Below are 27961 nucleotides of genomic sequence, written 5' to 3' on the forward strand. Positions count from 1 at the left end.
CTCTCAGTTGCTTTGCAGCACTCTTTATCCTGTCTTGAGTACATTTTCCACTAGGCAGTTCCACCTTGGCTAAAGGGCCCAGCAGTATCCTGCCAGGCCATGGGACCCAGCTGGCCTATGTGGGCTCTGCCACAATCCCTGCACCACATACACAAAGCCAGGATTGTCTAAGGATATAACCAACATTTTAGTATCTGTATTTTTTCTCCAATTCTGTCAAGACACTCTTACTCTAGTAAAGCAACACATCTATGCAATTTTGAATACCACACAGTAGTTATGATAGTGTTCTAACACTGCATTACACTGTTAGCTAACTCAAAAGTAGTTTTCTTAATGACATTTTAAATTGTTTTATCCCAAGTGCTAGATCAAAAAACATATGTTAAAATGAACAAAACATGGTGTATACATGTAACTTGTAATATTTCCAGTCATTTTTCTTTTTTAATCATAGGACTAAAAGATTTCATTCATAGTGTGAATACAAGCAAACTGTTGTCTTAGAGGGCCACTAAACACTTTTAATAAAGGATGTCTTGCTGTACTGAAAGTACAAATTACACCTCCTCTAAAGGCTACCTTTATTGCAAGAAGGCTGCGCTATATCTTTCAGTTCCGAATAAGTGTGAGTTCACTGCAGTTTCTTCCAGTACAAGCAGTTTCATATATTTTTCAGAGCAGCTACACAAACAATGAGAATTTTAAATCATTTTATATTTGCTTTTACTACAAATGAGGTCTTTCCAGAGAAGATTTTGCAAAAAGCAGGGAGAAACTCTTGCCCAATCCTATCTAAAAACTACCACTGCAGCTTTTGAGATGAAATACAACTGCAAATGTGTTATGTGTTGATTCGAGAAACAATAATAATGGCAGACTCATTACATTTCAGAACACTTAGAGATTTTGGCATTAAATATGGGTCAAAACCCACTAAACACATCAGTGAGTGACATTCATTAAAATAAATCATGCAAAATGGCACTCGTATGATAACATGTTGTGACAGTACTACTGCTTTCATAAATAAAGAGTGAAAATTAAACTTACAGAGCAAAATATTTCACTAGGCTAGATTGCGAAGTTTTGACATGGTCAATTCATCACTGCAGAAACCAGACAAAGCTCAGTCTGCTGTACTTGGGAAGCTCATTATTTCATTAAAATTGAACTGTATCTACAACTTCAACATTTCTTTTATTAAAAAAAATGACCAAGAAGTTGAATGGTAATTATCAACCTCCTACACTACAATTTAGTTTCTCATTTAAATGAAGGAAGAAAAGTAAAAAATAGCCATTGTCAATAAAACTGCACTGGATTCTAAACTTACAGAAAGATGGATAAATTCAAGGAGTTATTATTTCTTCAGTAATTCAGAGCTCGCTGAAGCCATCTAAAAAGCCTAAGCTACATTTTTCAAAAGATTTTTACCATTACAGAATGTTTGGAAGGGACTCTGTAGGTCATCTGGTTGAATGCCTTACACAAATTGGGAGACCTAGAGCAGGTCTGAAAGGACCAAGTCCAGGCAGTTTCTGGAAATCTCCAAGGAGGGAGATTCCTTTACTGCTGTGTGAAATCTATTCCAGTGCTCCATCACCCATTCTGTAAAGTACTCCCTGGTATTTAGACAGAACTTCCCTCTTGCCTCTTCTCCTGAGATTGCGCACCACTAAGAAGAGCATGGCTTTGTCTTCTTTGAACCCTTTGGACAGGTATACATACACATTGACAAATCTGCTAAACTTCCCTTCTTCAGGCTCAACAGTCCCAGCCCTCTCAAATCCTCCACAGAGATGTTCCAGTTCCTTCATCATCATCAATTGAACCAAAAACTACAGGAAGAATGAGTTTTAATTTAATCTCAGAACAGGACAGAAAGCAATTTTCTAGCTTTTCAAGCCCAGTCTTTCAATCCAAGAAGCACAAAGTTTAACAGGGTCCTTGGCAGGGGTGTTGGACTTGATGATCTCTAGAGGTCCCTTACAACCCCTACAGTTCTGTGATTTTGTGATCCTGTAATCACTTCCACAAACTATATGAACTCTATTATAACACCAATGTGCTTGTGTGCATATTTTATCCCACTGGAAGATTGCTCATTGAATATAAAAATCTCATTGACCATTAAAGTCTAAATTTGCTCACTCTCTTTATACTGTCAATAGTTTTATAACAACATTATTCTTTACTTCTACTGTTTTCATACAGATAAAATTTGTCATACAGGCCAAAGCTGTAAGTTAGACACTTTTGCTTCCTGAAAACTAAACGTATGTAAAGAAATTACAGAATATCTGCATTAACAACCTAACAGAGATTATGTGAATACTCCCTTTCAGGAACTTTTAACAGACATACTCCAAATCCTGCAAATAATTCTACCAGCAGATAGACAAAAGCCTCAAACTTCTGTAGGTATAACAGCCATGCTTCTTCCATTTTTCAGGGAACAACTTAGACTAAATTCTACAGAAAGCAAAGAATCTAGAATCCTTCTTCAGTCACTGCACTGAGGTTATTTTGCTCATAAAATCTTTGAAGTGAAAGTTTTATGTACATAATCAGCTTTAGTCAGTAGCTTTGGAACCACTTTTAACAAACAAGCAATATTAAACTGTTATTAAATATTTTAATAATACTTTCTATCATATATAACTTCGCTTATACAGCCTAACCTGTTTTGTTAAAAATTTGTCATTTAGGAGATACTTTAAAAATGTGAATCTATATGTTTAGACACAAAGTAATTTAATTACAACTTTAGAAACACAGAACTCACATAATTCTCCAAATGTTATAGGTGTTGCATTCCAATCCTTTCTTAAGCTGTAAGCTTGCTATGGAGCCTTACACACGTTACTAATTATTTTACAGAAAACATATACCAAATGATTGTGATACAGAAAATGATGTGATTTAAAACCTTTTCACAGAACAAATACTATTGTTCAAATCTAACATGCAGCATCAGCACCTAGTATAAAAGTGGAATTTGAAAAATCATTCATTACTGGTGTCTTTTTAAAATTATTGATACAGAACATGTTTCTTCACTGGCAAAGTTAGTCTTGATAAACTTTAATATACATGTTTTCATCCCTTCTCCAATCTTCTCTTTTTTAAAATAGCACTATATTAGAAGGTTTTGTTCACACATTACTTCCTTCTTTGCAATGAAATATGTGGACCTATAAATTGTATTTGCCCTATTTAACAACATGGTCTTTTTAAACTTTTTAATAAAGATAAGACTATATGAACACTCTGAATATTATTCACATTGTTTCATAAATACCTTACAGGCACTTTGATGCCATGACAAGACCTGACAAAAGATCTACGCAAAAATAAAATAGCCATACAAGAGGTTACTCTAGCATATTACTAAATAACTTCACTGATTTGAAAGAACCTCTGAAAAACCTATCACATAATGGGTAACATATTTACATTAAATTTAATTCTGACCATTAAAATCTTAAAGCAATGGCTACCATTTATGTCATGCTGGTAGAATTGTACAGACTTTAACAACAGCACATTCACAAAATACAAAGCTAAAAATGTGAGTGGTTTCTTAGACAGATTTTCAGTTGACAGCCAAAAACACATCCGCAATTTTAAGCAATAAATTATTCAGGAAACAATAACTGTTATACACAGTTCAACAGTGTTAAAGAGGTCCACTTCCAAGGTAAAGAAAGATATTACCAAGAGGAAAAGGAAAACTGGGTATTTAGGTGTGATCTGCACACATACGTGTGAAGATCAAACAGCTGGACAAACAGAGAGCTGAGAAGGAAACAAGCTTCCAAATCTCACTGTCACCTTTTTATGACTACTCTCACAGTATCAGTGGAAAATCCAATTTAGTGCACATACATAGATATTACCTATGAATATGGAAGCAAATTTAGCTCTATTATCAAAACTATGTAATACTTCAAGCTTTAAAATGTTGATATACTGACTTAAAAATTCAAACATTTTTGGTATGGGGCATTTTATTCTCAGATTTTGTTGCACTTCAATAAAGAATCTAGAAACTACTTAAAATTATGTAGTTTGACACCTAAATAAATGGCATGGACATTAATTTCTCTTAGAAGCTTTAAGTTAAGCAAGTTTTCCTCTTTTGCTTAGTGCAGTTATTTGTCTATTTCAAATCTTAACAATTAAAGTCAAAAGGATTTAGCCATTAGCTGCTTTGCGTTACAAAGCTCTCGTATTTTAAGATTATGTACTGAGAGAGTGCTCAACTCGTGCTTTCTGATCTTCAATTAAAACTAAAAAAAAAAAGAAATCAGTTTGCAATATCTACTCTTCTTTCATGCGCATAAGACAAATAGATTTCACCAAATCCTACTCATACTGACTGCTCATAAATCATTTTATAACACTTAACCCTTAAAAAGAATATTGTTTAGTTTTCTTCTTTTAAAATTGGAAAAAGGTAGATTCCTAACATATATTCCTTATTTCTCATTTGCTTACCTCCTCTCATTATTTCTACAATTTTGTTTTGTTCTGTTCACTCTAAAAATGCATCTGAAACTGGGCTGAGTCACACACATTTGCCATGCATTTGACTTGAATGAAGGTTTCTAAATTTACTTGGCACCGTGTAGGAAGACATAAAGCTCTGTATTGTACAAATGTTTGGTCAAAAGTATTCCATTTATGAACAAAACAGTCATGTATGTTCTATACTCTCAAACAGCTCTTTGTGCATTTTTCCAGTCAACAGCCAATCTGTGAAACAGAGGTCAAATGACCAAAGATATTCTGTCTTTTACAAATGGAAAATCTTTCTCTGAAAGGAAGCAAAGAACTAGAAATTCTAAACTTAAATTCTGAAGCACATTTGTACAAATTACTTTGTGAGAACAGATTATGGCAAAATAAAAGCCTCAAATAAAATACTTCAAATCACTGATCTTGTTAGAGAAAAAAAAAACTTGCAATTAAATGGCTGAAAGAGAGAAAGTAGACACTAGTCAACATAAACAAGAGAGAACAAAATTCTCTATTTTTACTGCAGAAAGAACAAGAAGACATTGATATAGAAGTATTTCCCAGGATGATTCAGACACTAAATCTCATTGCACAAAAATATAGGATGAGTCAAAGCCTCCTCTTCCTAGCTTCAAATATTCTAATAAGTACCCAAAATAAATAAAAGTCATAATATAAATATATATCAATTGGTGGCTTCCATCTACACAAGTTTGATGAATTTTTATGTCAAAAGAATTTGATTTTCTATATCGTCCACAATTCTAAAAGCTGGTGTTAACAGCATACAAATTTGCACGTTTGTGTGCATGTACACGTGCACACATTTAAAAGCAATGCAACAGAGTAAATCCACAAATAAAATGTGGGCAAATGAACACAAAAGTTAAAACTATGAGAGCAGATATTCTCTAGTATTTTAGTTCCTACATGCAATAGTTCTCCACTAACTTAAAATGGCTTATCCAGTAGAGAGGTAAATTTTCAATTAATATTGAAAAGTAAACCAATTTCTAGTTACTGTAATATCCTAAATTCTACCATAACTAGTTAAAGGAGGAGACAGGATTACTGTAAACAAACAGCTTCTAGAAGTAAAAGAGACCTGCATCATCGTTATCTCTAAGGCACTTTTCATGGTGACAACAGTACCCTACAGTTTAAAAATGAAACTGGATATTACAGGCAGCTTTTACTAAGGTAAGTCTAAACTGCATGTTGTGTTATAGCAGAGAAGTGAGTTAGCCAGCAAATAGCTTTCAGTTATAAAAGGCTTCTCACAAGGATAAAAGTACTTTTTTATGATAGTTCAAGAGAAGAGGTCTCCTCAGCAGAAGGACATTTGCCATAGAAGTCAAGCCTTCTGCAGAGAGATCTGGATGTTCACTGGGACCACAGAAGTATTGTCTAACTACAAGTCGAGTTCCTAGTCATAAGGAAACTGATATTTAATGTTACAGAGGAAATCCAGAGAGCTACAGCAGATGGTTAGCCAAGTATCATGCAGAACCGGGATGTATGAATAAGCCTTCTACTTGTTCCATTCCCTCTAGTCAGCTTCTGTGGCCAACATGTTGGCTTAACATTAAAAAGTAGACAAACACAATTCTATTAAAGCAAGTACATCAATGAGACACCTTGCAAAAGACCACGGAATCGTGTGTATTAACCCTTCCTCAAAATAAGAAGGTCTTTAAAATAAACATTCTATCTGCAATATCTTGCTTTTTTATGTTTTATTTCTATCTTGTTTTATTTATATTTTATTTACCACCCTGCTGAATTGCAGTTGCACAAGAACATAACTACTGTTATTGCTTTGATGTTCAAAAAACAAATGAATACGTAATTTTTCAAATCCAATGCAGGATATTTCCTGCTGCTGCTATTTTTGTTTACATCCTACTTTTATCTGCTCAATTTTACAAAGAAATTAAATTTTATGCAAGATGAAGTTATCAAATTAATTATTCGTCTTTTATACTTTGCATGAATTTATGTATGATTTTTTTGTGTCACCTTTGGACACACCATCCCCTCTGCAATAGAAAAGAAAGACATTAGCACAAACTGTTCACCAAGAGTAATTCTGTCTACAGAGTGTTTCTCTGTAACATTTAGGCTACAAGAGAAATTGGAAGATGAAGCAGGCTGCAGTGCCATCATTACGATGTTGACACATAGCTTTATGACTCGTATTTGTCAGACTTGGACAGTGTAGTCTCTCAGCTTGCCAAGTGCCCTGCTGTGATAAGGTGCAAGGAATAAGTAAGCTGCTTAAGTTCAAAGCTGACAAGACAGATGTAATGCTTGCTGGTAATGAAAACAACATGCAGACATTCCTGAAGACCACACAGTTAAATGAACTAAATGTACCTAGCAAATGATCTCACGCTACTGGGTGTATGGTGGAAAATATGCCATTACTCCAGGAAGAAATGTTTTTCCCTAATGTTTGGGGGTCACTTAAGACACATAGTTTAGTACAGTTTAGTCTGCAGCTACCTAAAAGATCGTATCTTCTTCTGTTAATAATAGCATGCAAAACAGAAAGATATAACAGCTGTTAAAAGACTCACATCGTAAACAGGGGGAGGACAAAACATCGGTTCCTGAAACAGCTTGCTGATTTTTTAAAAAAAATTGTCTAAAACAGGGATCCCTCATTCCTCAGAGGGAGGTACTTTCAGTCATGAAAAAAGGTAATCTCAGACAGCAGTCCAGCAAAACTTCCTGGCTCTTTGAAATGAAGATTATCCTGAGTTTCTACAAATTCCCAGAATTTGCTGCTCAGCTCAACCTTCTGCTTTCTTGAGTAGGTCCTTCTGAATAATATTTCAACTTAGCAGTCAGCTTCCAAAAGTGAAATGAGTATGTGTAGACACAATACCAAGCTTATAACCTGAGCAGCACCTTTTTCACTTTAGGGAATATCTCTGAGATTGATATTCCAGAAATCACAGCAATACCTTGTGGCATGTAAATCTGAAAGTGAAAATGGCAGGGGAAAAATACCAAAAAAAAAAAAAAAAAGGTTTGGATTACTGAAAATGCAACTTAACCTCTGAAAAGTAAACATGGTCTTTATGTTTAATTTCTAACTATATAGGCTGCTCCAAAAGTAATTCCTCCTGTTCTATTAGTTTGGCCCCAGTGTGCCAGAAGTGAGTGTTGGTATGGCAGTAGAGGTTCCACCTTCCTACTTCCTGCATGGAAGCTGAGAATCTGCTCTATCAAGTAGTGTTCTTGTGCTCTTTGTATCCTCCGTAGATTCCACAGAAATTAACAGGAAGCATTATTTTCAATGACACTGGTGGGTTTTCAGTGATATCCAAACAATTAACATTTACTCACCATTCTATCTTTAAAACAGAAGTACATAAAACAGTGGGGTATAAAGGATATAATACGAAGACTTAATGAAGTATGATGGAGGAATACATAACTGACCACTGATATTGGTAAGAAGTGTTTGTTTCTTTACAATTTATGTAATGTATACTTAATATTACAATAAAAATTAATTTTAAATGGCCTACAACTCACTGAATGAAAAGGAAAGTATATGGAAATTAAATACCTTTTTATGGTCTCAAAGCCAAATTGGAAATAATTGCCATGGTGCCTCAGCTTAAAATAGCTGACCCTGGGCACTGAAAGGATACATGGTTCTGTAAGAAACATTTTCTATTACATTTACATTGTAAAAATATCTTACTTTAGTGCATATTCAATCGCCATAAAAACAACAGACAATTAAATACAAAGAATTAATGTTACAGAAGTGCTTCTATGCTTTGTTAGGGCTGTGAACAGATACAGGTTTTCCTGATGCCTAAAAATAACTTCTTTTTTTTTCTAAAAAGATATAGTGTCATGGTGTTAGTTTTCCTGTTTTGTAAAACTTTATTTATATTCTGCGTACACTAAATAGATTTAACCTTTGTAAGCAGCTGCATCTACATCAGCTGGCACATGCATCTCTCTCCCTTTTCTGACTCTTTTAACTCTTACAGTTTTTCTTTTCCCTACAATAATATCAAGGGAATTATGCCTTGTTACACAACATTTTCGTATCCAATTACCAGAAAAAAATAAGGTTAAAAAATAAAATTAAAAATTTTTAATTCAGAAAAATAATGCCAAATCTCACACGGACATTAGGCAGTGTTTTCTTAGCAAAATATCATCATCAACCATGACAAAAGTGGAAGGTAATCTATATAGCATAAATATGGCTTATAAAAGTACATTGTGTGCAAAGCCACCATGAATAACCACAGAAGGAGACCTCAATTCACTAAGTTCATCTCCTTCTCATTCAGATCTGACCTGCAACCTTATTGGTTCAATTAGAAGATCTTGCAAATGCATTCCAGTGAAAAATTAATCTTTGATATGAAATATAATTACAAGCCCTTTTGCTCTTCTGAACAAAAAATACTATTGTCCTTAAATACTCAAATCATATTTGAAAGTGGTCTCTGACCTTTAAAGCATGTAAGCACTTGTGAAAGCTTTATTACGAGGTTTAAATAATTTCAAGCTAAAATGAAAGTAAGTTCAACATTTCTATATATTCTTTTTAATACTAATGCAATGAAAATCTCATCAAATTATTAGAGGTCAGAGAGTTATTCCATGCTTGACAATGTAGAATATTATCTACGAGATGAAATGATTCTTTACTGCAGATATTAATTCTCAGTTGAAAACTCAGTATTTAATTTACCTCTTCAATCACATCCACCTCTGAATGCAACCATACTTATGATTTACCTTTCTCAAACAGATTACACAATTGTCATTTTGTGTTTGGACACAAACACATGAGGCCCTTTATAAAGACTGCATCAACAGAGATGAACTTAAAATATAAGCCTGACTCTATCAGACTTACGCAGACTATTAATCATCAGAACTTAAAAAAAAAATCAAGTAATTTTTACAGGAAAAATCTACTGTATATAAAGCACTCTGTTCACTGGTAAAAGGAAATTTGGAGGACTAGTTAACATTTTAAGCATTTTTACAGACATGTTCAAACATTATTTGTAGTAAAAGACATCTAACATTTTCCGTGTTTTTCTACAGACTTCATAGTTGGGTAATACAAATAGTGATAGCTAACAGTAGAACCTACTCACTGTAGCAGATTATTCTCACAACAAGCACTATACAGCCAGAAGTGTAGATTCTTCTAACACACTCAGTCTAAATCCAATGAAGAAGGCAACTGAAGCTAATAGACTGAAGGGTATTTTGTACAAAATGTCACTACATTTGTAACCAATTACATAGTTTGGTAGCATAATCAACTAACGCATCATTTTTTACTTTAATATTTTTAACTGAAAGATACTGCTAATGTTATTTCACTGATAGCTTTTTTTAATAATAGTAAAACGTTGAAATTTATCACAACATTTCTGTTTTCTTCCTGTTTTCCTTAAGAGAGTGCAAAGGAAAAGTTTGTGTGCCAATTTATGTATGTTACCAGAAATGCATAGCAGCACTGATATTCTCAGTACACATTTTTATTTACTCTTTCATAACATAGCTACAACAGATCTACAATCTTACTTCAGTTTAACAAATGAATTTTATTACAAAGCAGAACATGAAAATTTAGTGATGAGCAGTGTTGAAATAGGATGACAGGCAGGAGAATATCTGCTCATTCTTTTAAAAGCTCATACACATTTTCCATTTGAATCCATTCTTCAGTAGCAAACTACAGAGAAACCTCCTGTATTTTCAGAATTGATGTACCTTTCAAAACTATAATCTTTGGCTTTCAAGCTCACTATTACTTGCCTTCAGGTGCAAATTTTAAAGTGTATAGGCTTCTAAAAAGAACTTTATGGCTTCAGCCAGATACTGAAAGCCTTGTAGATAAGTCATCATCACAGTGTAAATTTCTTTTCAAAATAATGTTCCTCACTCAGAGTACACTTGTGCTTATACTCGGTTCACTTGTCAAATACAAATTTGAGGTCATCAAAAGCTTCAGGGCAAGTTCAGCTATTCCAAAACTCATTTTCTACCTCTATTTTGTTGGAGAAATAGGATTTCGAATGTAAAATAATAGGAAGCTCTACAGATAAAGAAACAAAGGCATATTATGTGCATGCTTTAGTACAGCACTGCAATGACTGCCTGTAAAGACAAAGTCAATTCAATACCTAAGCATTTTAAAATACTGACAATATCAAAAGCAGATGATGTATCCTGCTAAAGAGTTTATATCTGTTCTATTCAAAGTATAATTTCAGAATTGACATCTTAAATACATAGGTTTAGGAACAGATGCTAATGATCTTATTTAAATGTTTCTTTTATAGCAGATGCAAATTTAAACACTCTCATTTACAGTGCCTACTGTTGACGATAAGTCATATATCTGACAACAGTAAATGAAACCAGGCTCAGTATTCCTGTTGGCTTCGATTCCTTGGCCATATAATAGTAAGCATTTGTATTTAATTCTATTTGTAAGTTCTGTGCTTCAATAAACTAGAATGACACACAAGAGAGCACTTATTTTTTCTTCTTAAGAGCAGCATTTATGTTTCAGAGGTCAGTTTGATTTTTCATCAGCAGAGATTCTTTTCTGCAGATATCATTCCTGTTTCTAATTAGAGCTAAGTAATTAGCACTCTTGAAAACAGAGACTGTCTAAATACTTGGGGGGAAAGCTTTTGCATTCCTAAAATAAAATGTAGCTTTACTGTTGACTTCAACAAGTCCAGGAATCCACTGTCTGTTTTCTATGACTCAAGGCCTCACATATATAAATAGCCAAAAACAAAACAAAACAAAACAAAAAAAACAGCAAAAGCAGGTGCTTACAATTAAGTCATCTCTTGGAAATGTAAGGACAAATGGAACAATGCAAAGAAAAGTAAAACCAAACCAAAACAAAACAAACTTGGCTGGAAACCTAAATCTACGTGCTTTGGGAAAACTTTTAAGTAGACATTAAACTGTGTTGAAATGGAAACTAACACCAAAAATACACTCATTCAAAAAGATTCTTTCACTCAAAGTACCATCACCAGCTTAAACTTACCATATACTTTCTGGTCAAATTTAATGCTACCCCCTCTCCAAACTACTGCTTATTAACAACTCTGTCTTTCGTATTACCTGGTGCGATAAAACAATACATAAATAGCTCTTCTTCCCCTTAAATTTGCTTGTACATCTGCTGTTAGAATGGGGAGACTCACTGGAACAGTGACCATCCAATTAAGATTGTCACTTATGTGACAATGCAGTGATCAGCAGCATTCAGCATATGCATTTATGACGAACCTGATATATTTTTATGACAAGATGGCCAGAGTAGTAGATGCGAAAAAGGCTCCAGACATTATATACCTGGATTTTAATAAAGTTTTTGACACTTTCCCATGGTATTCTGCTGGACAAATTGGCTGCTCGTGGCTTAGATGTGTATGGCTTGCTGGGTGAAGAACTAGCTGGGTGGATAGGCACTAAGACTCATAGTGAAGGGAAATCAAACCAGTTAGCAGCTGGACAACACTGATTTTTCCCAGAGCTCAGTCCTGGGGCCAGTTGTGGTTACCATTTATCCATGATCTGGACGGGGATTGAGTACACCCTCAAAAAGATCAGAGATAATACCAAGCAAGACAGGGCTATTGATCTGTTTGAGGGTAGGAAAGCTCTGTGGAAGGATCTGGATAGACTGAATCAATGGGCTGAATCCAATCACATAATGCTTAGTGGTGGGTCCTGTACCTGAGCCATAACAACCCCATAAATGTCACAGGCTGGTATAAGAGTGGCTGGAAATCTGCCCAGCAGAAAAGGACCTGGAGATGTCCGTTGGCAGCCAGCTGAACATGAGCCAGCAGTGTGCTCAGGTGGTGAAGAAGGCCAATGGCATTCCAGCCTGCATGACAAATAGTATGGTCAGCAGGACTGAAGAGGTCACTGTCTCTCTGTACTTGGCATGGGTGGGACTGCAGCTAGAACACAGCTCAGTTTGGGGTCCATCACTACATGAAGGCATTGCTTCCACATTCAAGTTGGCTAGATTCCACCAATATTAGGGAAATACAGCTCAAAACTACAAAGTGTGGTACATCCTGTTTTATTTCAACACACCATGTATGTACCTATTTTCTTTCTGTTTTCTTAATGAAAAACACAACAAAAAAAATCTTTCAGTATTAATTGAGACTATTTTCACTGACAAATAATCATTTTCAGGGGATTTAGCTTTTAATGATCACTTTAGTGCATCATGAATTTTCAACCCACTAAAAATACAGGTAAATATAAAATCATTTTGGCATTCTGTAAAAACAGAAATTTACAAACATTAAATTGTTGTATAAAACAACTCTGTAGCTACAAACTACTGCAAGCAAAATACAAATATGGAATTTACTCCAAAATAAACTAATATACACTGACTACTTAGTAATAGAAAATTTTATAGAAAATAACATTGATTTCACACCAAAAATGTCTAGTGAATTAAGACTTTAACAGAAATCAGTACACATACCAACTAGGCAATGCAAATAACCTACCAATATGTTTCAATTTGCACAGATGTTCTTCAATTTGTCAAAAACCAAACACTTCTTATTTCCTTTTGTATTCTTTTGTAGATATCACATTAAAGAAAATGTCAGCCCAGTCTCTAAAAAGATTTCTGAAAACAATTGATGCTCTGCTTATTTGCTTTTCTTATTATTTCAGACTAAGTGAGAGACAGAAGGAGAGAAAAGGGAAAGTAATGACGGAATGAAGGAAGGGATAAAGAAATGAAGAAAGAAGACAAATAAATATTTAGAATATGTAAAGCAATTAGAACTATTAATTGTCACATTGTAACATATAGTTCTTGTTTGGCTGCATCCTAGAAAGTGCTATACTCTTTTATATTTGTTTTCTGTTGTTTTCTGCACATATTAAAAAAGCAACTGAACATAAAGGACAGCTACTAAACATACTAGGACCTACTGTAACTATTAGCTATCCCAGGCTTTATTATAAATAACATTTTAAAGATAGTCCCAAAAATAGTTTTTAAAACATACATTGCTTATGAATACTCAGTATGCACAGTGTACAAAACGATGATGCTGCATGGTGGAGAATAATGAAAAAACATACCCATAACCTAAGAAACAGGACAGAAATGGAAAAGGAATTGGCTGCTAAGGAGTGCTAGCTGGCACGCCCTATTAAAAGGAAAAACTGGACTGAATCAGTTCCTTACAGATTCTGAGAACTACTGTAACACCATGCTTATGGCTCCCCAAGGCAAAGACCATGAAGTCAGTGGGCATGAGAGCATAAACATTATTTTGCAGAATCAATAGTTGAGAAGACTAACACAATGATGACACATGAGCTGGGAATGATGCAGCAATTGGTGTTACTGACAGTAGCACAGAAATACAAAACCTGTGTTTAAGGAAATAAAGGAAATAATTTACAAAAAATATTTAATACATAGGCCTTCAAAATATTTTGAGAAAATATTAAATAATCCTGCAATTACACTAGATATCTATTATTAAAAAATAAAAAATACTACAATATTATTCAGGAAATTCACTGTAACTTAAAAACAGACTCAGACTGCTAGTGTTTTTTAGAGCAGATTTTTCTCTGCTCCTTTAACTAAAGAACAGCAATTTACAGATCTGCTGACATCCAATCACTATAGGGCCTTTAAGAGATTGAGAGGACTTGTTAAGGAAGTAAAGGTCGGGGGCAGCTTGGGTTGTAGTGATCACAAGGTGGTGGAGTTCAAGATCCTGGGTGGAAGGAGCAAAGCAAAAAGTAGGATTGCTACCCTGGACTTTAGGAGAGCCAACTTTGATCTCTTCCAGGACTTACTTGGAGCTATCCCATGGGCTACGGTGTTAGAAGGTAAGGGGGCCTGTGAGAACTGGTTAGCATTTAAACATCTCTTCTTCCAAGCTCAGGATCAGTGCGTCTCTTTGAACAAGAAATCAGGAAGGAGTGGCAGGAAACCTGTGTGGATGAGCAAGGAGCTCATGAGCAAACTCAAAGGGAAGAAGGTCCATGAAATGTGGAAAAAGGGTCTGACCACGTGGGAAGAATATAGAAAGGTTGTCAGGGCCTGCTGGGATGCAACAAGTAAGGCTAAAGCACATCTGGAACTGAATCTGGCAAAAGTGATAAAAGATAATATAAAAGGCTTTTTTAAGTAAGTTAATAGCAAAAGGAAGATTAGGGAGAATGTGGGCGCCTACTAGGTGAGGGGGGTGTTCTGGTAACGAGGGATGTTGAGAAGGTGGAGATACTGAACACCTTCTTTGCTTCTGTCTTCAGTGAATAAAGCTCTCCAACAGGAATCACAGACCCTGGAGGTTGGTGAGAGTCTGGGGAATGGGAGACTTTCCTTTAGTCAGGGAAGAGGTGGTCCGTAGTGCCTAGGCAATGCTGATGTTCATAAATCCATGGGACACGATGGGGTGCATCCATGGGTGCTGAGGGAGCTGGCGGAGGTGATTGCTGAACTGCTCTCTATCATCTTTGAGAGGTCCTGGTGAATGGGGGATGTGCCTGATGACTGGAGGATAGCCAATGTCACTCTGGTCTTCAAAAAGGGCAAGAAGGAAGATGCTGGTAATTACAGGCCAGTCAGCCTCACCTCTGTCCCTGGAAAGGTGATGGAACAGCTTGTGCTGGATGCCATTTCCAGACAAGTGGAAGAAAAGGAGGTTATCAGGAGTAGCCAGCATGGGTTCACCAAGGGGAGGTCATGCTTGACCAACCTGGTGGCCTTCTATGATGTTGTCACTGGCTGGGTGGATGGGGGGAGGGTGGTGGATGTAGTCTACCTTGATTTCAGCAAGGCATTTGATACTGTCCCCCATGACATCCTTATAACAAAGCTAAGGATGTGTGGGATAGACGACTGGACAGTCAAGTGAGTTGAGAACTGGCTGACTGGTAGAGTGCAGAGGGTTGTTGTTGGTGGTGTAGAGTCCGGTTGGAGACCTGTAATCAGCAATGTCCCCCAGGGGTCCCTGCTGGGTCCAGTCTTGTTCAACATCTTCATCAATGACTAATGAAGATAGTGGCCACCCTCAGCAAGTTTGCTGATGATAAGAAGTTGGAGGATTGGGTGACACACCTGAAGGCTGTGCTGCCATTCATAGGTTCATAGGTTCATTAGGTTGGAAAGGACCTACAAGATCATCTAGTCCAACCATCCTCCTATCACTATCCCTACCCAACTACAAAATCAAATCCCTTAGCACCTCATCTAAACGCTTCTTGAACAGCGCTAGGGATGGTGCCTCAACCACCTCCCTAGGCAGGCCATTCCAGTGCCTCACCACTCTTTCAAAGAAAAAATGTTTCCTCAGGTCTAATCTGAATCTTCCCCGGCGCAACTTGTGGCCATTCCCTCTCGTCCTGTCATTATTTATCAGGGAGAAGAGGCCCACCCCCTCCTCACCACAAACTCCCTTCAGGAAGTGGTAGAGTGCAATAAGGTCTCCTCTGAGCCTCCTCTTCTCCAGACTAAACAATCCCAGCTCTCTCAGCCACTCCTCATAGGACTTGTAAGATTCACCAAGATCAGGACAGGCTGGAGAGCTGGGCAGTCAGAAACCAAATGCAATTTAACAAAAGCAAGTGTAGAGTCTTGCACCTAGGGAGGAATAACTGCATGCACCAGTACAGGCTGGGGGATGAGCTGCTGGAGAGGAGCTCTGTAGAGAGGGACCTGGGCGTCCTGGTGGAGGACAGGATGACCATGAGCCAGCAGTGTGCCCTCGTGGCCAGGAGGGCCAATGGCATTCTGGGATGCATTAAAAAGATCATGGCCAGCAGGTCAAGGGAGGTGATCCTCCCCATCTAGTCTGCCCTGGTGTGAAAGACAGAAACTGTTTTCTTTTTTTTTTTTTTTGTCACAAAGCTTGGTTCGTGAAGCCTTTCTGGTGATAAGACTCTAAGTGAGAACTGCAGGTTATCTAGGTGGGTGTCACTGTGCCACAGTGCCTCTGCTTATTGTTGTAAAGATAAGGAGAAGCAGGGCCAAGCCTGTCTTTTTTGGGGTTTGGCTTGGAGAAGCTGATTACTGCAAAAGACGATAATGCTTGGTCATGGCAAAAAAGGTACCACTCCCTGCTGGCTTATCTGTTGGGCCACGTATGTCACACTAACAGAAAGAAAAGAAAAAAAACTGAGAAATGAGGGATAAAAAGGCCTTCACTAAACTAACGACTTTGGAGAAGAACTCCCAAAGAAAAAAATCTTTGACGGAACTCCCGAAGAGCAACAGGAGAATTCCCTGAGGGGAGAAACTCTTCGGACGAACCCCTTGGCCTGCTTGCTGCGAAGCTTCCCAGCTTTCTCCCATCCCACCGCAGTGATCAGAGAATTCCTGAGATCAATGTACTATGAACCTTGCTGGATCCACAGTGGTGATTATATCTCTCTTGCTTTCTATCAAGACTCCTTGCCTTTTATCTCTTTTCTATCGCTTACCTTCCCTTCCCCATATCCCTAAGCAACTAGTATTTGTAATAAACTGGTTGGGCTAACATTTGACCCGTTGTGTTTTAATCTCGCCCTCAGGTATACGCACAATCAAAGAACCTCGTCTCACTCCTTTATATTGGAGTGTGACACCTGGTGAGGCCTCACCTGGAGTACTGTGTCCAGTTCTGAACTCACCAGCATAAAAAAGACAGGGATCTATTGGAAAGAGTCCAGAGGAAGGCCACAAAGATGGTGAAGGGCCCAGAGGGCCTCCCCTAGCTAAGTGAATTGGGTCTGTTTAGCCTTAAGACTGAGAGGGCACCTGATCCAGGTTTATAAATATTTGAGGTGTGGGGACAAAGTGGTGAGGCCAGACTCTTTTCAGCAGTGTTTGGAGACAGGACAAGGGGGAACGGACAGAAACCGCAGCACAGGAGGTTCTGCACGAATGTGCGCAGGAACTTCTTTACGGTGAGGGTGACGGAGCACTGGCACAGCTGCACAGGGGGGGTGTGGAGTCTCCTTCTCTGGAGATATTCAAGACCCGCCAGTATGCCTACCTGGTGTAGGGAACCTGCTTTGGCAGGGGTGTGGACAAAATGATCTCCTGAGGTCCCTTCCTACCCCTCGGATTCTATGATTCTATGATTGTCAAACTGCATACTTCCCTTAAATTAGTACAAGCCTAGCTATTTCATTATAAGTTCAATGTCTGAAACTACAACTTTGAAAAGTAAGCTCTAATGAGCTAATCCAGGATTACAGTGCTTCCGTCCCTCACAGCAAGGCCATCCGCTCACTACCTGGGGCAATACTCCAGGTGTATAGTACTCCACCTCTGATTTCTCTGTATCCAACAGAGTTACTCTGTCACAATATGCATTCCAATCCAATACACAAACTTTTACTTAAAAGCAAATACTGCATTACTAAGCGCTCAGGAACTTGCAAGAGACAGAAAGGGTATGTGTAGCTAAAGACAATGTGGAGCATCTCAATGCCACTCTATTCCAAAAGAGTCTTCAAGAACTGAAAAAATAAAAAATTAAGGACTGCAAACAATTTTGTATCAGCTGCAGGAAAGAACAAAAGACAAAGTTGTCAGTTATAAACAACTGATCAACGTTATTGTACTCAGCAGAAATGACACAGAAATTGTAAATCACACACTTCACAAATGTGCATTTTGATTCCATACCTTCAAATAAAATTTCAAATTAATTCAAGCCACCTCCAGAATGCTTCTGTGACTCTTATACAGTTAAAGGAATGGACAGCCTATAACAGAATGAATTTTGATACCCAGTAAACTACAAATTTTTGTGGTTTCAGCCTCTGGATCAATCACTTCCAGTCAGACAAATGTCTGTGACTGTTTATGATCCTCAAAACATACAAAAACACTGAATTAATTCTCAGTACTTCTAACAGTTATATTTTCAGATTAGGAAGGATCTCAGACTGTCTCAAATGTTTTGAGAAAATACTGCCTGTTCAAACAAGATCTTGTGATACTTTCTGTCACAGTGAAAAGAGGATTTGCATGCAGATTATTAAAAAACAAAAAAATCCAATATTTTGAAGTTATGAGAAACAAAATTAGAGGGGAGGATGATGGAAGAATATTCACTCCATTCCTCTTTTCCACAGACGATATTAAACTAAATAAATCCTAAAACAGCATTCAGGAATATTTTTTAAACTATGCAAGTAACTAGTTTATGGTCAGATAAGTCAAGAAATATTTCTGAAAAAGCAAGTGCAGAAGCAGGTGCAGAAAGTTGATTACAACATTTCCCTACATCACTCTAGTGGCCCACAAGTCATTTACTAGTAGATGATGATATCATAGTGATGCAAAATCTGTCAAATTTACTAATTCTCTTTGTAACATACCAAGGAACATTAAACTAAATTGCACTTGAACAGGTTACTTTTGTACATCAACCTTCCAAAATGCCTGCAGTGGATAAACTTATATTTATTTTTTACAACAGCTTTCAAAATTCCTTAGGAAAGCGTTTTGCTTTTTTTTCAATTCAATATAATGTGTGATCTGTTTTATGCATGTTTTTCAATATCCAGATGGTAGACAAGCTGCATGGCAACCAGATCATACATTCTTTTACCTCAACAAATTTTTCCTTGAGGCAAAAATACATAATAAAAAGACCTCACAAATATGTGCTATGTGATATTCATAGTCTAGTTTCAATGCTTTCATCATCAATATAAATCCAGAAGCTAAACTTTCATAATTGATACTGGTTAAGCTTTCAATTGCTCTTTTGGGGGAGGACAGACTTAAACTATTTTTTTTTAAATATCAGAGGTTGTAAATGGTGTTAATGACTTGCCATTATATTTAAAAAGCAATAGGTTAGTATCATTAAAACCTCAGTTAAGTACTTCCAATCTTAAACATAATTCAATTCTCTGTAATTAGCAATAATAATAAAAATTCAGATTTTAAATGCATTTCAAAATACTAGAATATCTTAATAGCAAAGAATACGTAAAGTAAACATAGCACTCACCAATTTTTGTCTTTGTAAAGGTATTCTGCTAGTGTCTATCGGTGTACGTTCCATGACATTACCAAATCTGACTTCTGGAACGGCAATTGCACACATTACATGAGCCCACCTGTGAAAAGTAGCAGGTCAAGAACACTACCAGAAAAACCTCACACAAATACAAATGATGCTTCATTACTTGTAATTTGTTGCTTCAGTTTTACAAGGCAACAGTATCCAGACATTTGCCATCTAAGATTTCAGAAGACTTCTTTGAAATAAGTTAACACAATTTACAACACTAACACCTCACATTGACTGGCTTCTTGTTGCAAATTTTTATTTGTAAAAAAAATTACTAAAATACTTCACATATTGTCTTTCCTAAGTGCAATAAATTTGTAGATGTTCTACCCAGGCACACATGCACAGACCAGGTTGTTTTACTAATATGCAATTTTTCATACAGTAGTTTCACAGAATCATAAAATATCTCAAGTAGAGAGACCCAGGCACACTGACTCCAACTCCTGGCTCCACACACCCACTCATGTTCCATGCCCACTGCCCACTGGTGAAGAACCTTTTCTTAACACCCCCCTGACTCTCCTGACAGCTCTACACTGTCTCCTTGGGGTCACTGTCACCAGACAGCAGAGCTCAGCACTGCCCCTCCACTCAACCTCATGAGGAGCTCCAGCCACCATGAGGCCTCCCTTCAGCCTTCTCTGCTCTGGGCTGAGCAACCCCAGGGACCTCAGCCATTCCTTGCATGTCTAGTACTCTTAGAACCTTCACCATGTTTGTATCTATCCTGTTGAAGCTCTCTAATATAGTCTTACGTGCTTCTCGTACTGTGGGTGCCCAAAACTGCACACAGTGAGCTAGGTGAAGATGCACTAGTGCAGAACAGAGCAGGACAACCCCTCCCTCCCACTAGCTAGCACTGCTGGGCCTGATGGACTCCCAGAATACAGCTGGCTCTTATGCTGCCAGAGCACACTGCTGACCCACGTTCATCTTGCTGCCAACCAAAAACCTCAGATCCCTTTTCATGGGGCTGCTTTCCAGAATCTGACCTCCCAGTCTGTCATACATCCAAGGCTGCTGTGACCCATGAGGCAAAATCCACCACTTGCTCTTTCTAAATTTCATATGCTTGGTGATTGCCCAGTCCTGAAATATGTCAAAATCCCTCTGCAAGGGCTCTCTACCCTTGAGGGAGTCAATTTAGCATTGTCCACAAATTTGCACAGTATACGTTTGAGATTTGTATTTATAAAACACAAAATCACCTAAGAAAACTGGCCCTAAAAGGGAGACCTGGCAACATTATCAGTGACTGGCCACCAGTCTGATGTGACCTTATAATGCTTTAAGCTCAATAATGCTTCAAGCCCAACCTGTAAGCCAATTGTGCACTCATGACACTATGTTTTTGTCTAGATGTGCTCTGGGCATTTTGCCTAGAAGGATACTAAAAATCCAAAATGTTCACATCTGCTGGATTCCCTTGGTCAACCCAATGGGCAACCTTATCACAAAATGAAACTAAGTCCATTAAACAAGACATAACTCTCATGAACCTGTGTTGGTTAGGACCAGTGGCAGCAGGATCACGGTCACTGCTGGGGCAATCCCAGATAATAGTATAGACTGGGAAAAGAACTCACTGAGAGCTGCCTTTCCAAGAAAGACTAAGGATTTCTGGTGTATGAAAAACTGGAGTTAATCAGCAGTGTGTGTCTGCAACATGGAAAACCAACTGTATTCTCAGGTACATCAAAAGAGAGGTGGGAGAGGGCAGTGACTATCCCCTTCTACTCTGCCCGTGTGAGAACCCCTTCAGTGTACTGCGTTCAGGTCCCAGTCCTCCATACAGGAAGGATGCAGAGCAGCTGGACGGTTCAGAGGAGGCTAGAATCATGAAGATGAATCATCAGAGGCTAGAGTATCTCTTCTACAAAGACAGGCTGAGAGAGCTGGGCTCAAGGAGAAGAGAAGGCTCAGGGGAGACCTCACTGAGGCCTTCTAACACTTAAAAGGAACTTATAAACAGGAAGGAAACTGACTTTTTATAAGATCTGATAGAGACAGGGCAAGGGAAAATGGTTCTTAACTAAAAAGGAAGTTTCAGGGTAGATGTTATGAAGAAATTTTTTTACTGAGATGACAGTAAGGCACTGACACAGGTTGCACAGAGCTGTGTATGCAATGGATGCCCCATCCCTGGAACTGTTCAAGTTCAGGTTGAATTGGCCTTGGGTAACATGACTAGCAGTTGGCAAACCTGCTTATGCAAGAGGGGTTGGAAGTACATGATCCTTAAGTCACTTTCAATCCAAGCTATACTGTAATTCTCTGAAAAACTCAGGATTTTCATTGACTCCCAAAATAATCTTCTCCGTAATTCTACCAAGTATTCAAGTGAGACAGACAGGCCTATAATAATGAGGGCTTTGTTTCTTATTTTCTTAAAAACTGGTATATTCATAACGTTTGCCAGCTTCCTATCTAGTGGGACATCTCCAGATCTTCCACACCACTGAAAAATAGCTAGAATAAAGAGATAATGGTGACATCAGCCAGCTCTCTCAGAAGAATTCTTTCAGGCCCAAAAGACTTATACGTATCCATCAGGTACAGGTACTTGTACACCTAAGTACAGGTGAGGACTTAACACAAGTGCAATCTGTTATGGAAACAGGAAAACAGGAAGTTAAACACTTTTACAGAGCTATTATTTCAGAAATCTGTAACAGAAACCTACAGAGGGATGAAACCCAAAACAGAAGACTTCAGTTATAATTACAAAGAGGAAGACACTTTCTGCAAATCCCCATTGATGCCTTTTGGTGCTTTTTTTTTTTTTTTTTTAACCTACAACAAAAATTTATCTATTTTCAAAGATGCAATCCAACAGGTCCAAATATTAGAAAGACACTTAAATTCTGTTTGGATGTTATCTCCTTTTTCTCTCACTAGAAAAAGCAGGAAGCTAATAAACCTACAGGAAAATTCTTCAGAGATATATGTTGCATCCACTCAGACTGTTGAGCAAGGAGACTTTGGTTCATGCAGCACAGAGTGCCTTGAGCCTTCTCCTGGTGTTAAGTAAGTATCTGCACAAGTGTGCACAGGTGGATGATCATGTATGACAAGTGGCTGAGTTGCAAGAAGTAGTTAAAAGGCTGTATAGTATTAGAGGTGCTGAGAGAGAGAGAGCTTGTTAAATAATCATACTCCAAGAGTGAGTAACACTGAAAAGGAGACACCTCAGTCCCTTGTGATGCACAAAAGCAGGCTCCACTTGAGCCCCCCACTCTCTAGCTTTGCTACCAAAAGCAGACACTTTGCTCTTGTACATATGGACATCAATGACCAAGGTCTGCAAGAAGTCGTATCAACAACTTACAGCAGACTTCATAAATAGAAACACAAAGTGCTTGTAGTGGGTGACTCTCACTTAAGTGGTACTTATGGCCCTTTCTGTTGGCCTGACAGGGAGTCTTGGCAGGCCTGCTGCTTTGCAGGAACAAAGATATGGGACACGGAAAAGAGGGTGCAATAGTTTGTCAAGAGCATGGACTACCATTTGCTGTTGCTTTTTCAAGTGGGCATGAATGATATTGCAAGCTGGAACATGGGCAGAATTAAAGAATACTATAAATCCCTGCGAGTGTAAGAGAAAAACACTGCCAATAGCAAAAGGAAAACGGAAGTCCACTGCTGAATGAGGTGGCTGCCCTGGTAACAGAGGACACTGAGATGGCAGAGATACTGAATGCCCTCTTTGATTCAATATTTATGGGTGAGATTGCCACTCGGGAATCCCAGACCCTGAAAATAGAGAAACTGAGGAAAGGAAGACTTCCTTCTGGTGGAAGTGGATCTGGTCAGAGGTCATCTAAGTAAACTCAGTGCATACAAATCTACGGGCCACGGTGGAATGACTCATCTCTACCACTGAGAAGGTGATTGATCAGCTTTTTGTAGAGGAAAGAAGGTTATTAGGAAGACTCAACATGGATTCAGCAAGGGGAAATCATGCTTGGCCAGTCTTAGGTGAGAAGAGCATTGGATGTTGTGTTCCTTGATTTCAGCAAGACTTTTGACACTGTATCCCACAACATCCTTGCAGCTAAATTTATGAAGTGTCAGATAGATGAGTGAACAGTGAGGTGGTCTGAGAACTGGCTGACTGACACAGTTCAGACTGTCGTAATCAGTGGTGCAGAGACTAATGGGGGCTTGTAACTAGAGATATTTCCTAGGGGTTTGTACCATTGTCTGATCTTCTTCAACATTTTTATAAATGACCTGGATGAAGAGACAGAGTATACCTTCAGCAAGTTCGCTGATGTCACAAAGCTCGGTGGAGTGGCTGACACACCAGAAGGCTGTGCTGCCATTCAACAAGACCAGAACAGGTTGTAAGGTGAGAAGAAAGGAACTTCATGAGGTTCAATATGGCCAACAGTGAAGTCTTATACGTAATTTTCAATGCACGTATCAATACAGGTTAGAGGCTAACCTGCTGAAGATGAGCTATGAAGTGAAGGAACTAGGTGTCCCTGTTGACCATGAGCCAGCAGTGCACCTCTGTGACCAAAAAGCCAACGGTTTCCTTATCAATGTTTATAAATATCTAATGGGTGAGAGTCAAGTGGATGGGATCAGGCACTTTTCAGTGGTGCACAAAGACAGAATGAGGTGTAACAGACACAAACTGGAACATATGAAATTCAGTACATATATGTGTAAAAACATCTTTACATTGAGGATGACTGACAGCACTGGGACAAGCAGCCCATAGAGGCTGTGGAGTCTCCTTCTCTAGAGATACTCAAAACCCACCCGGAACCTTTTCTGCGTAACCTACTCTAGGGAATGAGCAGGGGGTTGGACTAGATGATCTCCAGAATTCCCTTCTTATCCCTGATTCTGTGATTACAGAACAATGTTTTAGCTGTTGCTCAGCAGTGCTTACACAGAGCCGAGGAATTTTCTGCTTCTTATGCTGTCCTGTCAGGGAGGGGCTAGGTGTGCACAAAAAGCAGGGACAGGATTGAACCAGGACAGCTGGCCTGAACCGACCAAACGAATATTCCAATATCATATGATGTCATGACCTATAAAACTGGAGGGATCTGGCCAGGGGAGGTACCACTGCTGCCTGGACATCTGTCAATGGGCAATAAGAAATTGCATCAGGCACCACTTGTTTTGTATATCCTAGTATCAGTATTTCCTTCCACTTTTGTCCTATTTAACTGTCTTTTTCTCACACACTGGTTTCCCCTGGTAAGCCTTGTTTGTCTCCCTGCTGGAGTGGGAGAGAAAAGAGCAAACAGCAGTGTGGAGCTTAGCTGACTGATGGGTTAGACCTCAACAGTCACCTCATATATTGTACTATCATACAAATGCAAAGAAAAATGCTAATGCTGTTAACAGAATGAAGTCAGCAACAATGCTATTTTTGACAGCTTATAATAGAAGCGTACTTAAAAAAATTATTTATTACTTTACAGAATTATTACAGAATTACTTTAAGATGATTCAGATTAGTTAATTTAAAATATTGTTTCTTGGAGAAGTTCAAAGGTTCTGTATTAAATCTCGTAATAAAAATTTTCCAGGACTAAAGAATAAAATAAACTTCACTGTTTGATAAGATTTGCTCATGCAAACAATGACAAATGAGCTCTCATTTGTCCTCTTTACACAACAACAAGCAGAACAGAATTTGAAACAAGTAAGAGCGTGCAAATACTAAAACAAATATACTTTTTAGCATCTAACTATTTCACAAAATGCCAGTGACACATTTCAGTGGGAGTAATTTTACAAAGATTCAATTAAAGGCATACTGTCAAGTAATTAAGCTTACAAATGCTCAATACATGGCAACGAGTTGGGAAAAAAAATAAAACAAAAATGTGTAATTTCAAAGAATATATTACTTACTTCTTGTCAGTAGTTTGCTTTAATGCACCACCTCTCAAATTGCAGAGACAACATTCCTAAAAATAAAAATAGTGTAGAAACAAGTGAGCTTTATAGACTGGTTACAAAGCAGTCTTATTCAGCTGATCTTACTAGTAAATTGCTAATATATTTCAGTACCAGGTTACAACCTGCCACTTAGAAGCACTGCATTTCCTTATATAAAAAACAGAATATAATAACAAAAAGAGTGACAATTCCAAAGAGCTGAAGAAAAATGTTTAAATACTACCTTTGAACAAAGTTCCCTTTCCAACTTGTGGCCATTCCCTCTCGTCCTGTCGTTATTTAACAGGGAGAAGAGGCCCACCCCCTCCTCACCACAACCCCCCTTCAGGAAGTGGTAGAGTGCAATAAGGTCTCCTCTGAGCCTCCTCTTCTCCAGACTAAACAATCCCAGCTCCCTCAGCCGCTCCTCATAAGACTTGTGCTCCAGGCCCCTCACCAGTTTTGTTGCCCTTCTCTGAACACGCTCCAGGGCCTCAATGTCCTTCTTGTAGTGAGGGGCCCAAAACTGAACACAGTACTGGAGGTGCGGCCGTACCAGAGCTGAGTACAGGGGGATGATCACCTCCCTGCTCCTGCTGGCTACACTATTTCTAATACAGGCCAGGATGCTGTTGGCCTTCTTGGCCACCTGGGCACACTGCCGGCTCATGTTGAGCCGAGCATCAACCAACACCCCCAGGTCCTTTTCCTCTCTACATTCTTCAAGCCATTCTGCCCCAAGCCTATAGCATTGCATGGGGTTATTGTGGCCAAAGTGCAGGACCTGGCACTTGGTCTTATTGAACCTCATACCATTTTGCTCAGCCCAGCTATTCAGCCTATCCAAATCCCTCTGAAGGGCCTCCCTACCCTCAGGCAGTTTGACACATCCTCCCAACTTGGTGTCATCTGCAAACTTACTGAGGGTACACTCAATTCCCTCGTCTAGGTCATCAATAAAGATATTAAACAAGATGGGCCCCAAAACTGACCCTTGGGGGACACCACTCGTAACAGGACGCCAGCTGGACTTAACTCCATTAACCACTAGTCCTGAGAACAGACATAGCATTTATGACCCCTGTCCTCATATTGAAAGAATGAGTATTCACTGTGTACGCAATTCAGGATAAGCAACAGACTTCACTGTACAGCTTCAGTGCAGAACACATTCACTACAACTTTGCAAATCTTTTAAGCAAGTAATTTTATGTCATATGTATTTACATTAAATAACAATTCCTTCTGCACATTATTTTACACATCTCTACAGTAGATCTTAGATTGTTTTTAACTGCTCACCTACTTAAAAATCTCCATAATATTCTAGAATTATTGAAGAAAACACTTTTTTCCAAAAGTTGCATATACTAAGACATTCCCATACAATCTGCAAGCATTATTACAATAATACTTTTTCATTTTTAGTGGAAACAAAGCATTTTTTCATAATAATCATATTCATAGATTCTGGACTGCCCAGTTTTCCTTGTTTGCAACTAAACAGTGAATTCTGCAACCACCACTCCTAATCTTGTCTATGTTTCATTTCTCTACTTCAGACACTGCTTGAAACCACAGCAAAAGTCAGTATGAATTAACTATATCTTCTTCAATACATACATCCAAAAGACAAAACATCTTCATTGGAATGATACACTATTATGCAAGCATAGATGCATATTAATTATTGTTGCATGGATGAATACAGCAACAACAACAACAACAAAGAAGCCTGTTCTCATTTTTTTATATTTAAATCTGTATGCATTTGGTTGTCTATGTGTGTTTTTTGTGCTCTGCCAAACTTCAAAGTCATAATGACTGCAGGGCTCATAGGAAAGGCATTCACACATTTCCTTATTTGCTTACTTCATCAGCAACACCATTCTATGTGAGACAGTAAGAGTTTGATGCAGAAAGGAAACAGAATTCAGTCAAGCCATGGGTGAGGGAAGTAGAAGTCAAACAATGGTTATTCTTATGGACAACTGTGAACATTGATCATCTTTCTTGGTAAACTGCTCTCTTTTTTCTTCTACAGCCCTGTAAATTACAATGGCATCTCCGAGGAATAGTATGTATTCAGTTCAAGGAAGCACACATGTGTGGGTGGATAAAGATAGTAATAAATAAAACATATATTCCTAATTAATTTTGTCTGATGTATTTTGAAATTCTTAAAAAAAATGCAGTGACATAGTCTCCATAATCAATCTAAATCTAACGGTCTTTTCCAGTCCATTCACATCCCTGCCAGCAGCTAACCTGAAGCTTCCCTGATATCATTTAAGCTTCCTTTTCTTTTTTGCTTTATGCATCGTAAACATGAGAAATAGGCTGTTCCTTTTGTTTACGGCATTTTCCATCTTCAGCTTCTTATTAAATTAAACTATCATTAATTTTTTACTCACTAT

At 38.1% G+C, this 27961-nt stretch overlaps 1 protein-coding gene across 1 annotated transcript in view; it reads right to left on the reverse strand.

The window, feature by feature from the left end:
• The window catches only part of KDM4C (lysine demethylase 4C), a 263542-nt gene that overhangs the window by 53977 nt on the left and 181604 nt on the right, over positions 1 to 27961 (reverse strand). Inside the window, exons 15-16 of the mRNA XM_065744185.1 lie at positions 25518 to 25573; positions 19572 to 19680 (exon numbers count right to left, since the gene is read on the reverse strand). Of these exons, the coding sequence (XP_065600257.1) occupies positions 19572 to 19680; positions 25518 to 25573 (165 nt within the window). The remainder of the gene's footprint in view (positions 1 to 19571; positions 19681 to 25517; positions 25574 to 27961) is intronic.

Source organism: Cyrtonyx montezumae, unplaced genomic scaffold (assembly GCF_038088225.1).
Source record: "Cyrtonyx montezumae isolate F1298 unplaced genomic scaffold, pur_monq_1.0 scaffold_30, whole genome shotgun sequence".
Lineage (NCBI taxonomy): Eukaryota > Metazoa > Chordata > Aves > Galliformes > Odontophoridae > Cyrtonyx > Cyrtonyx montezumae.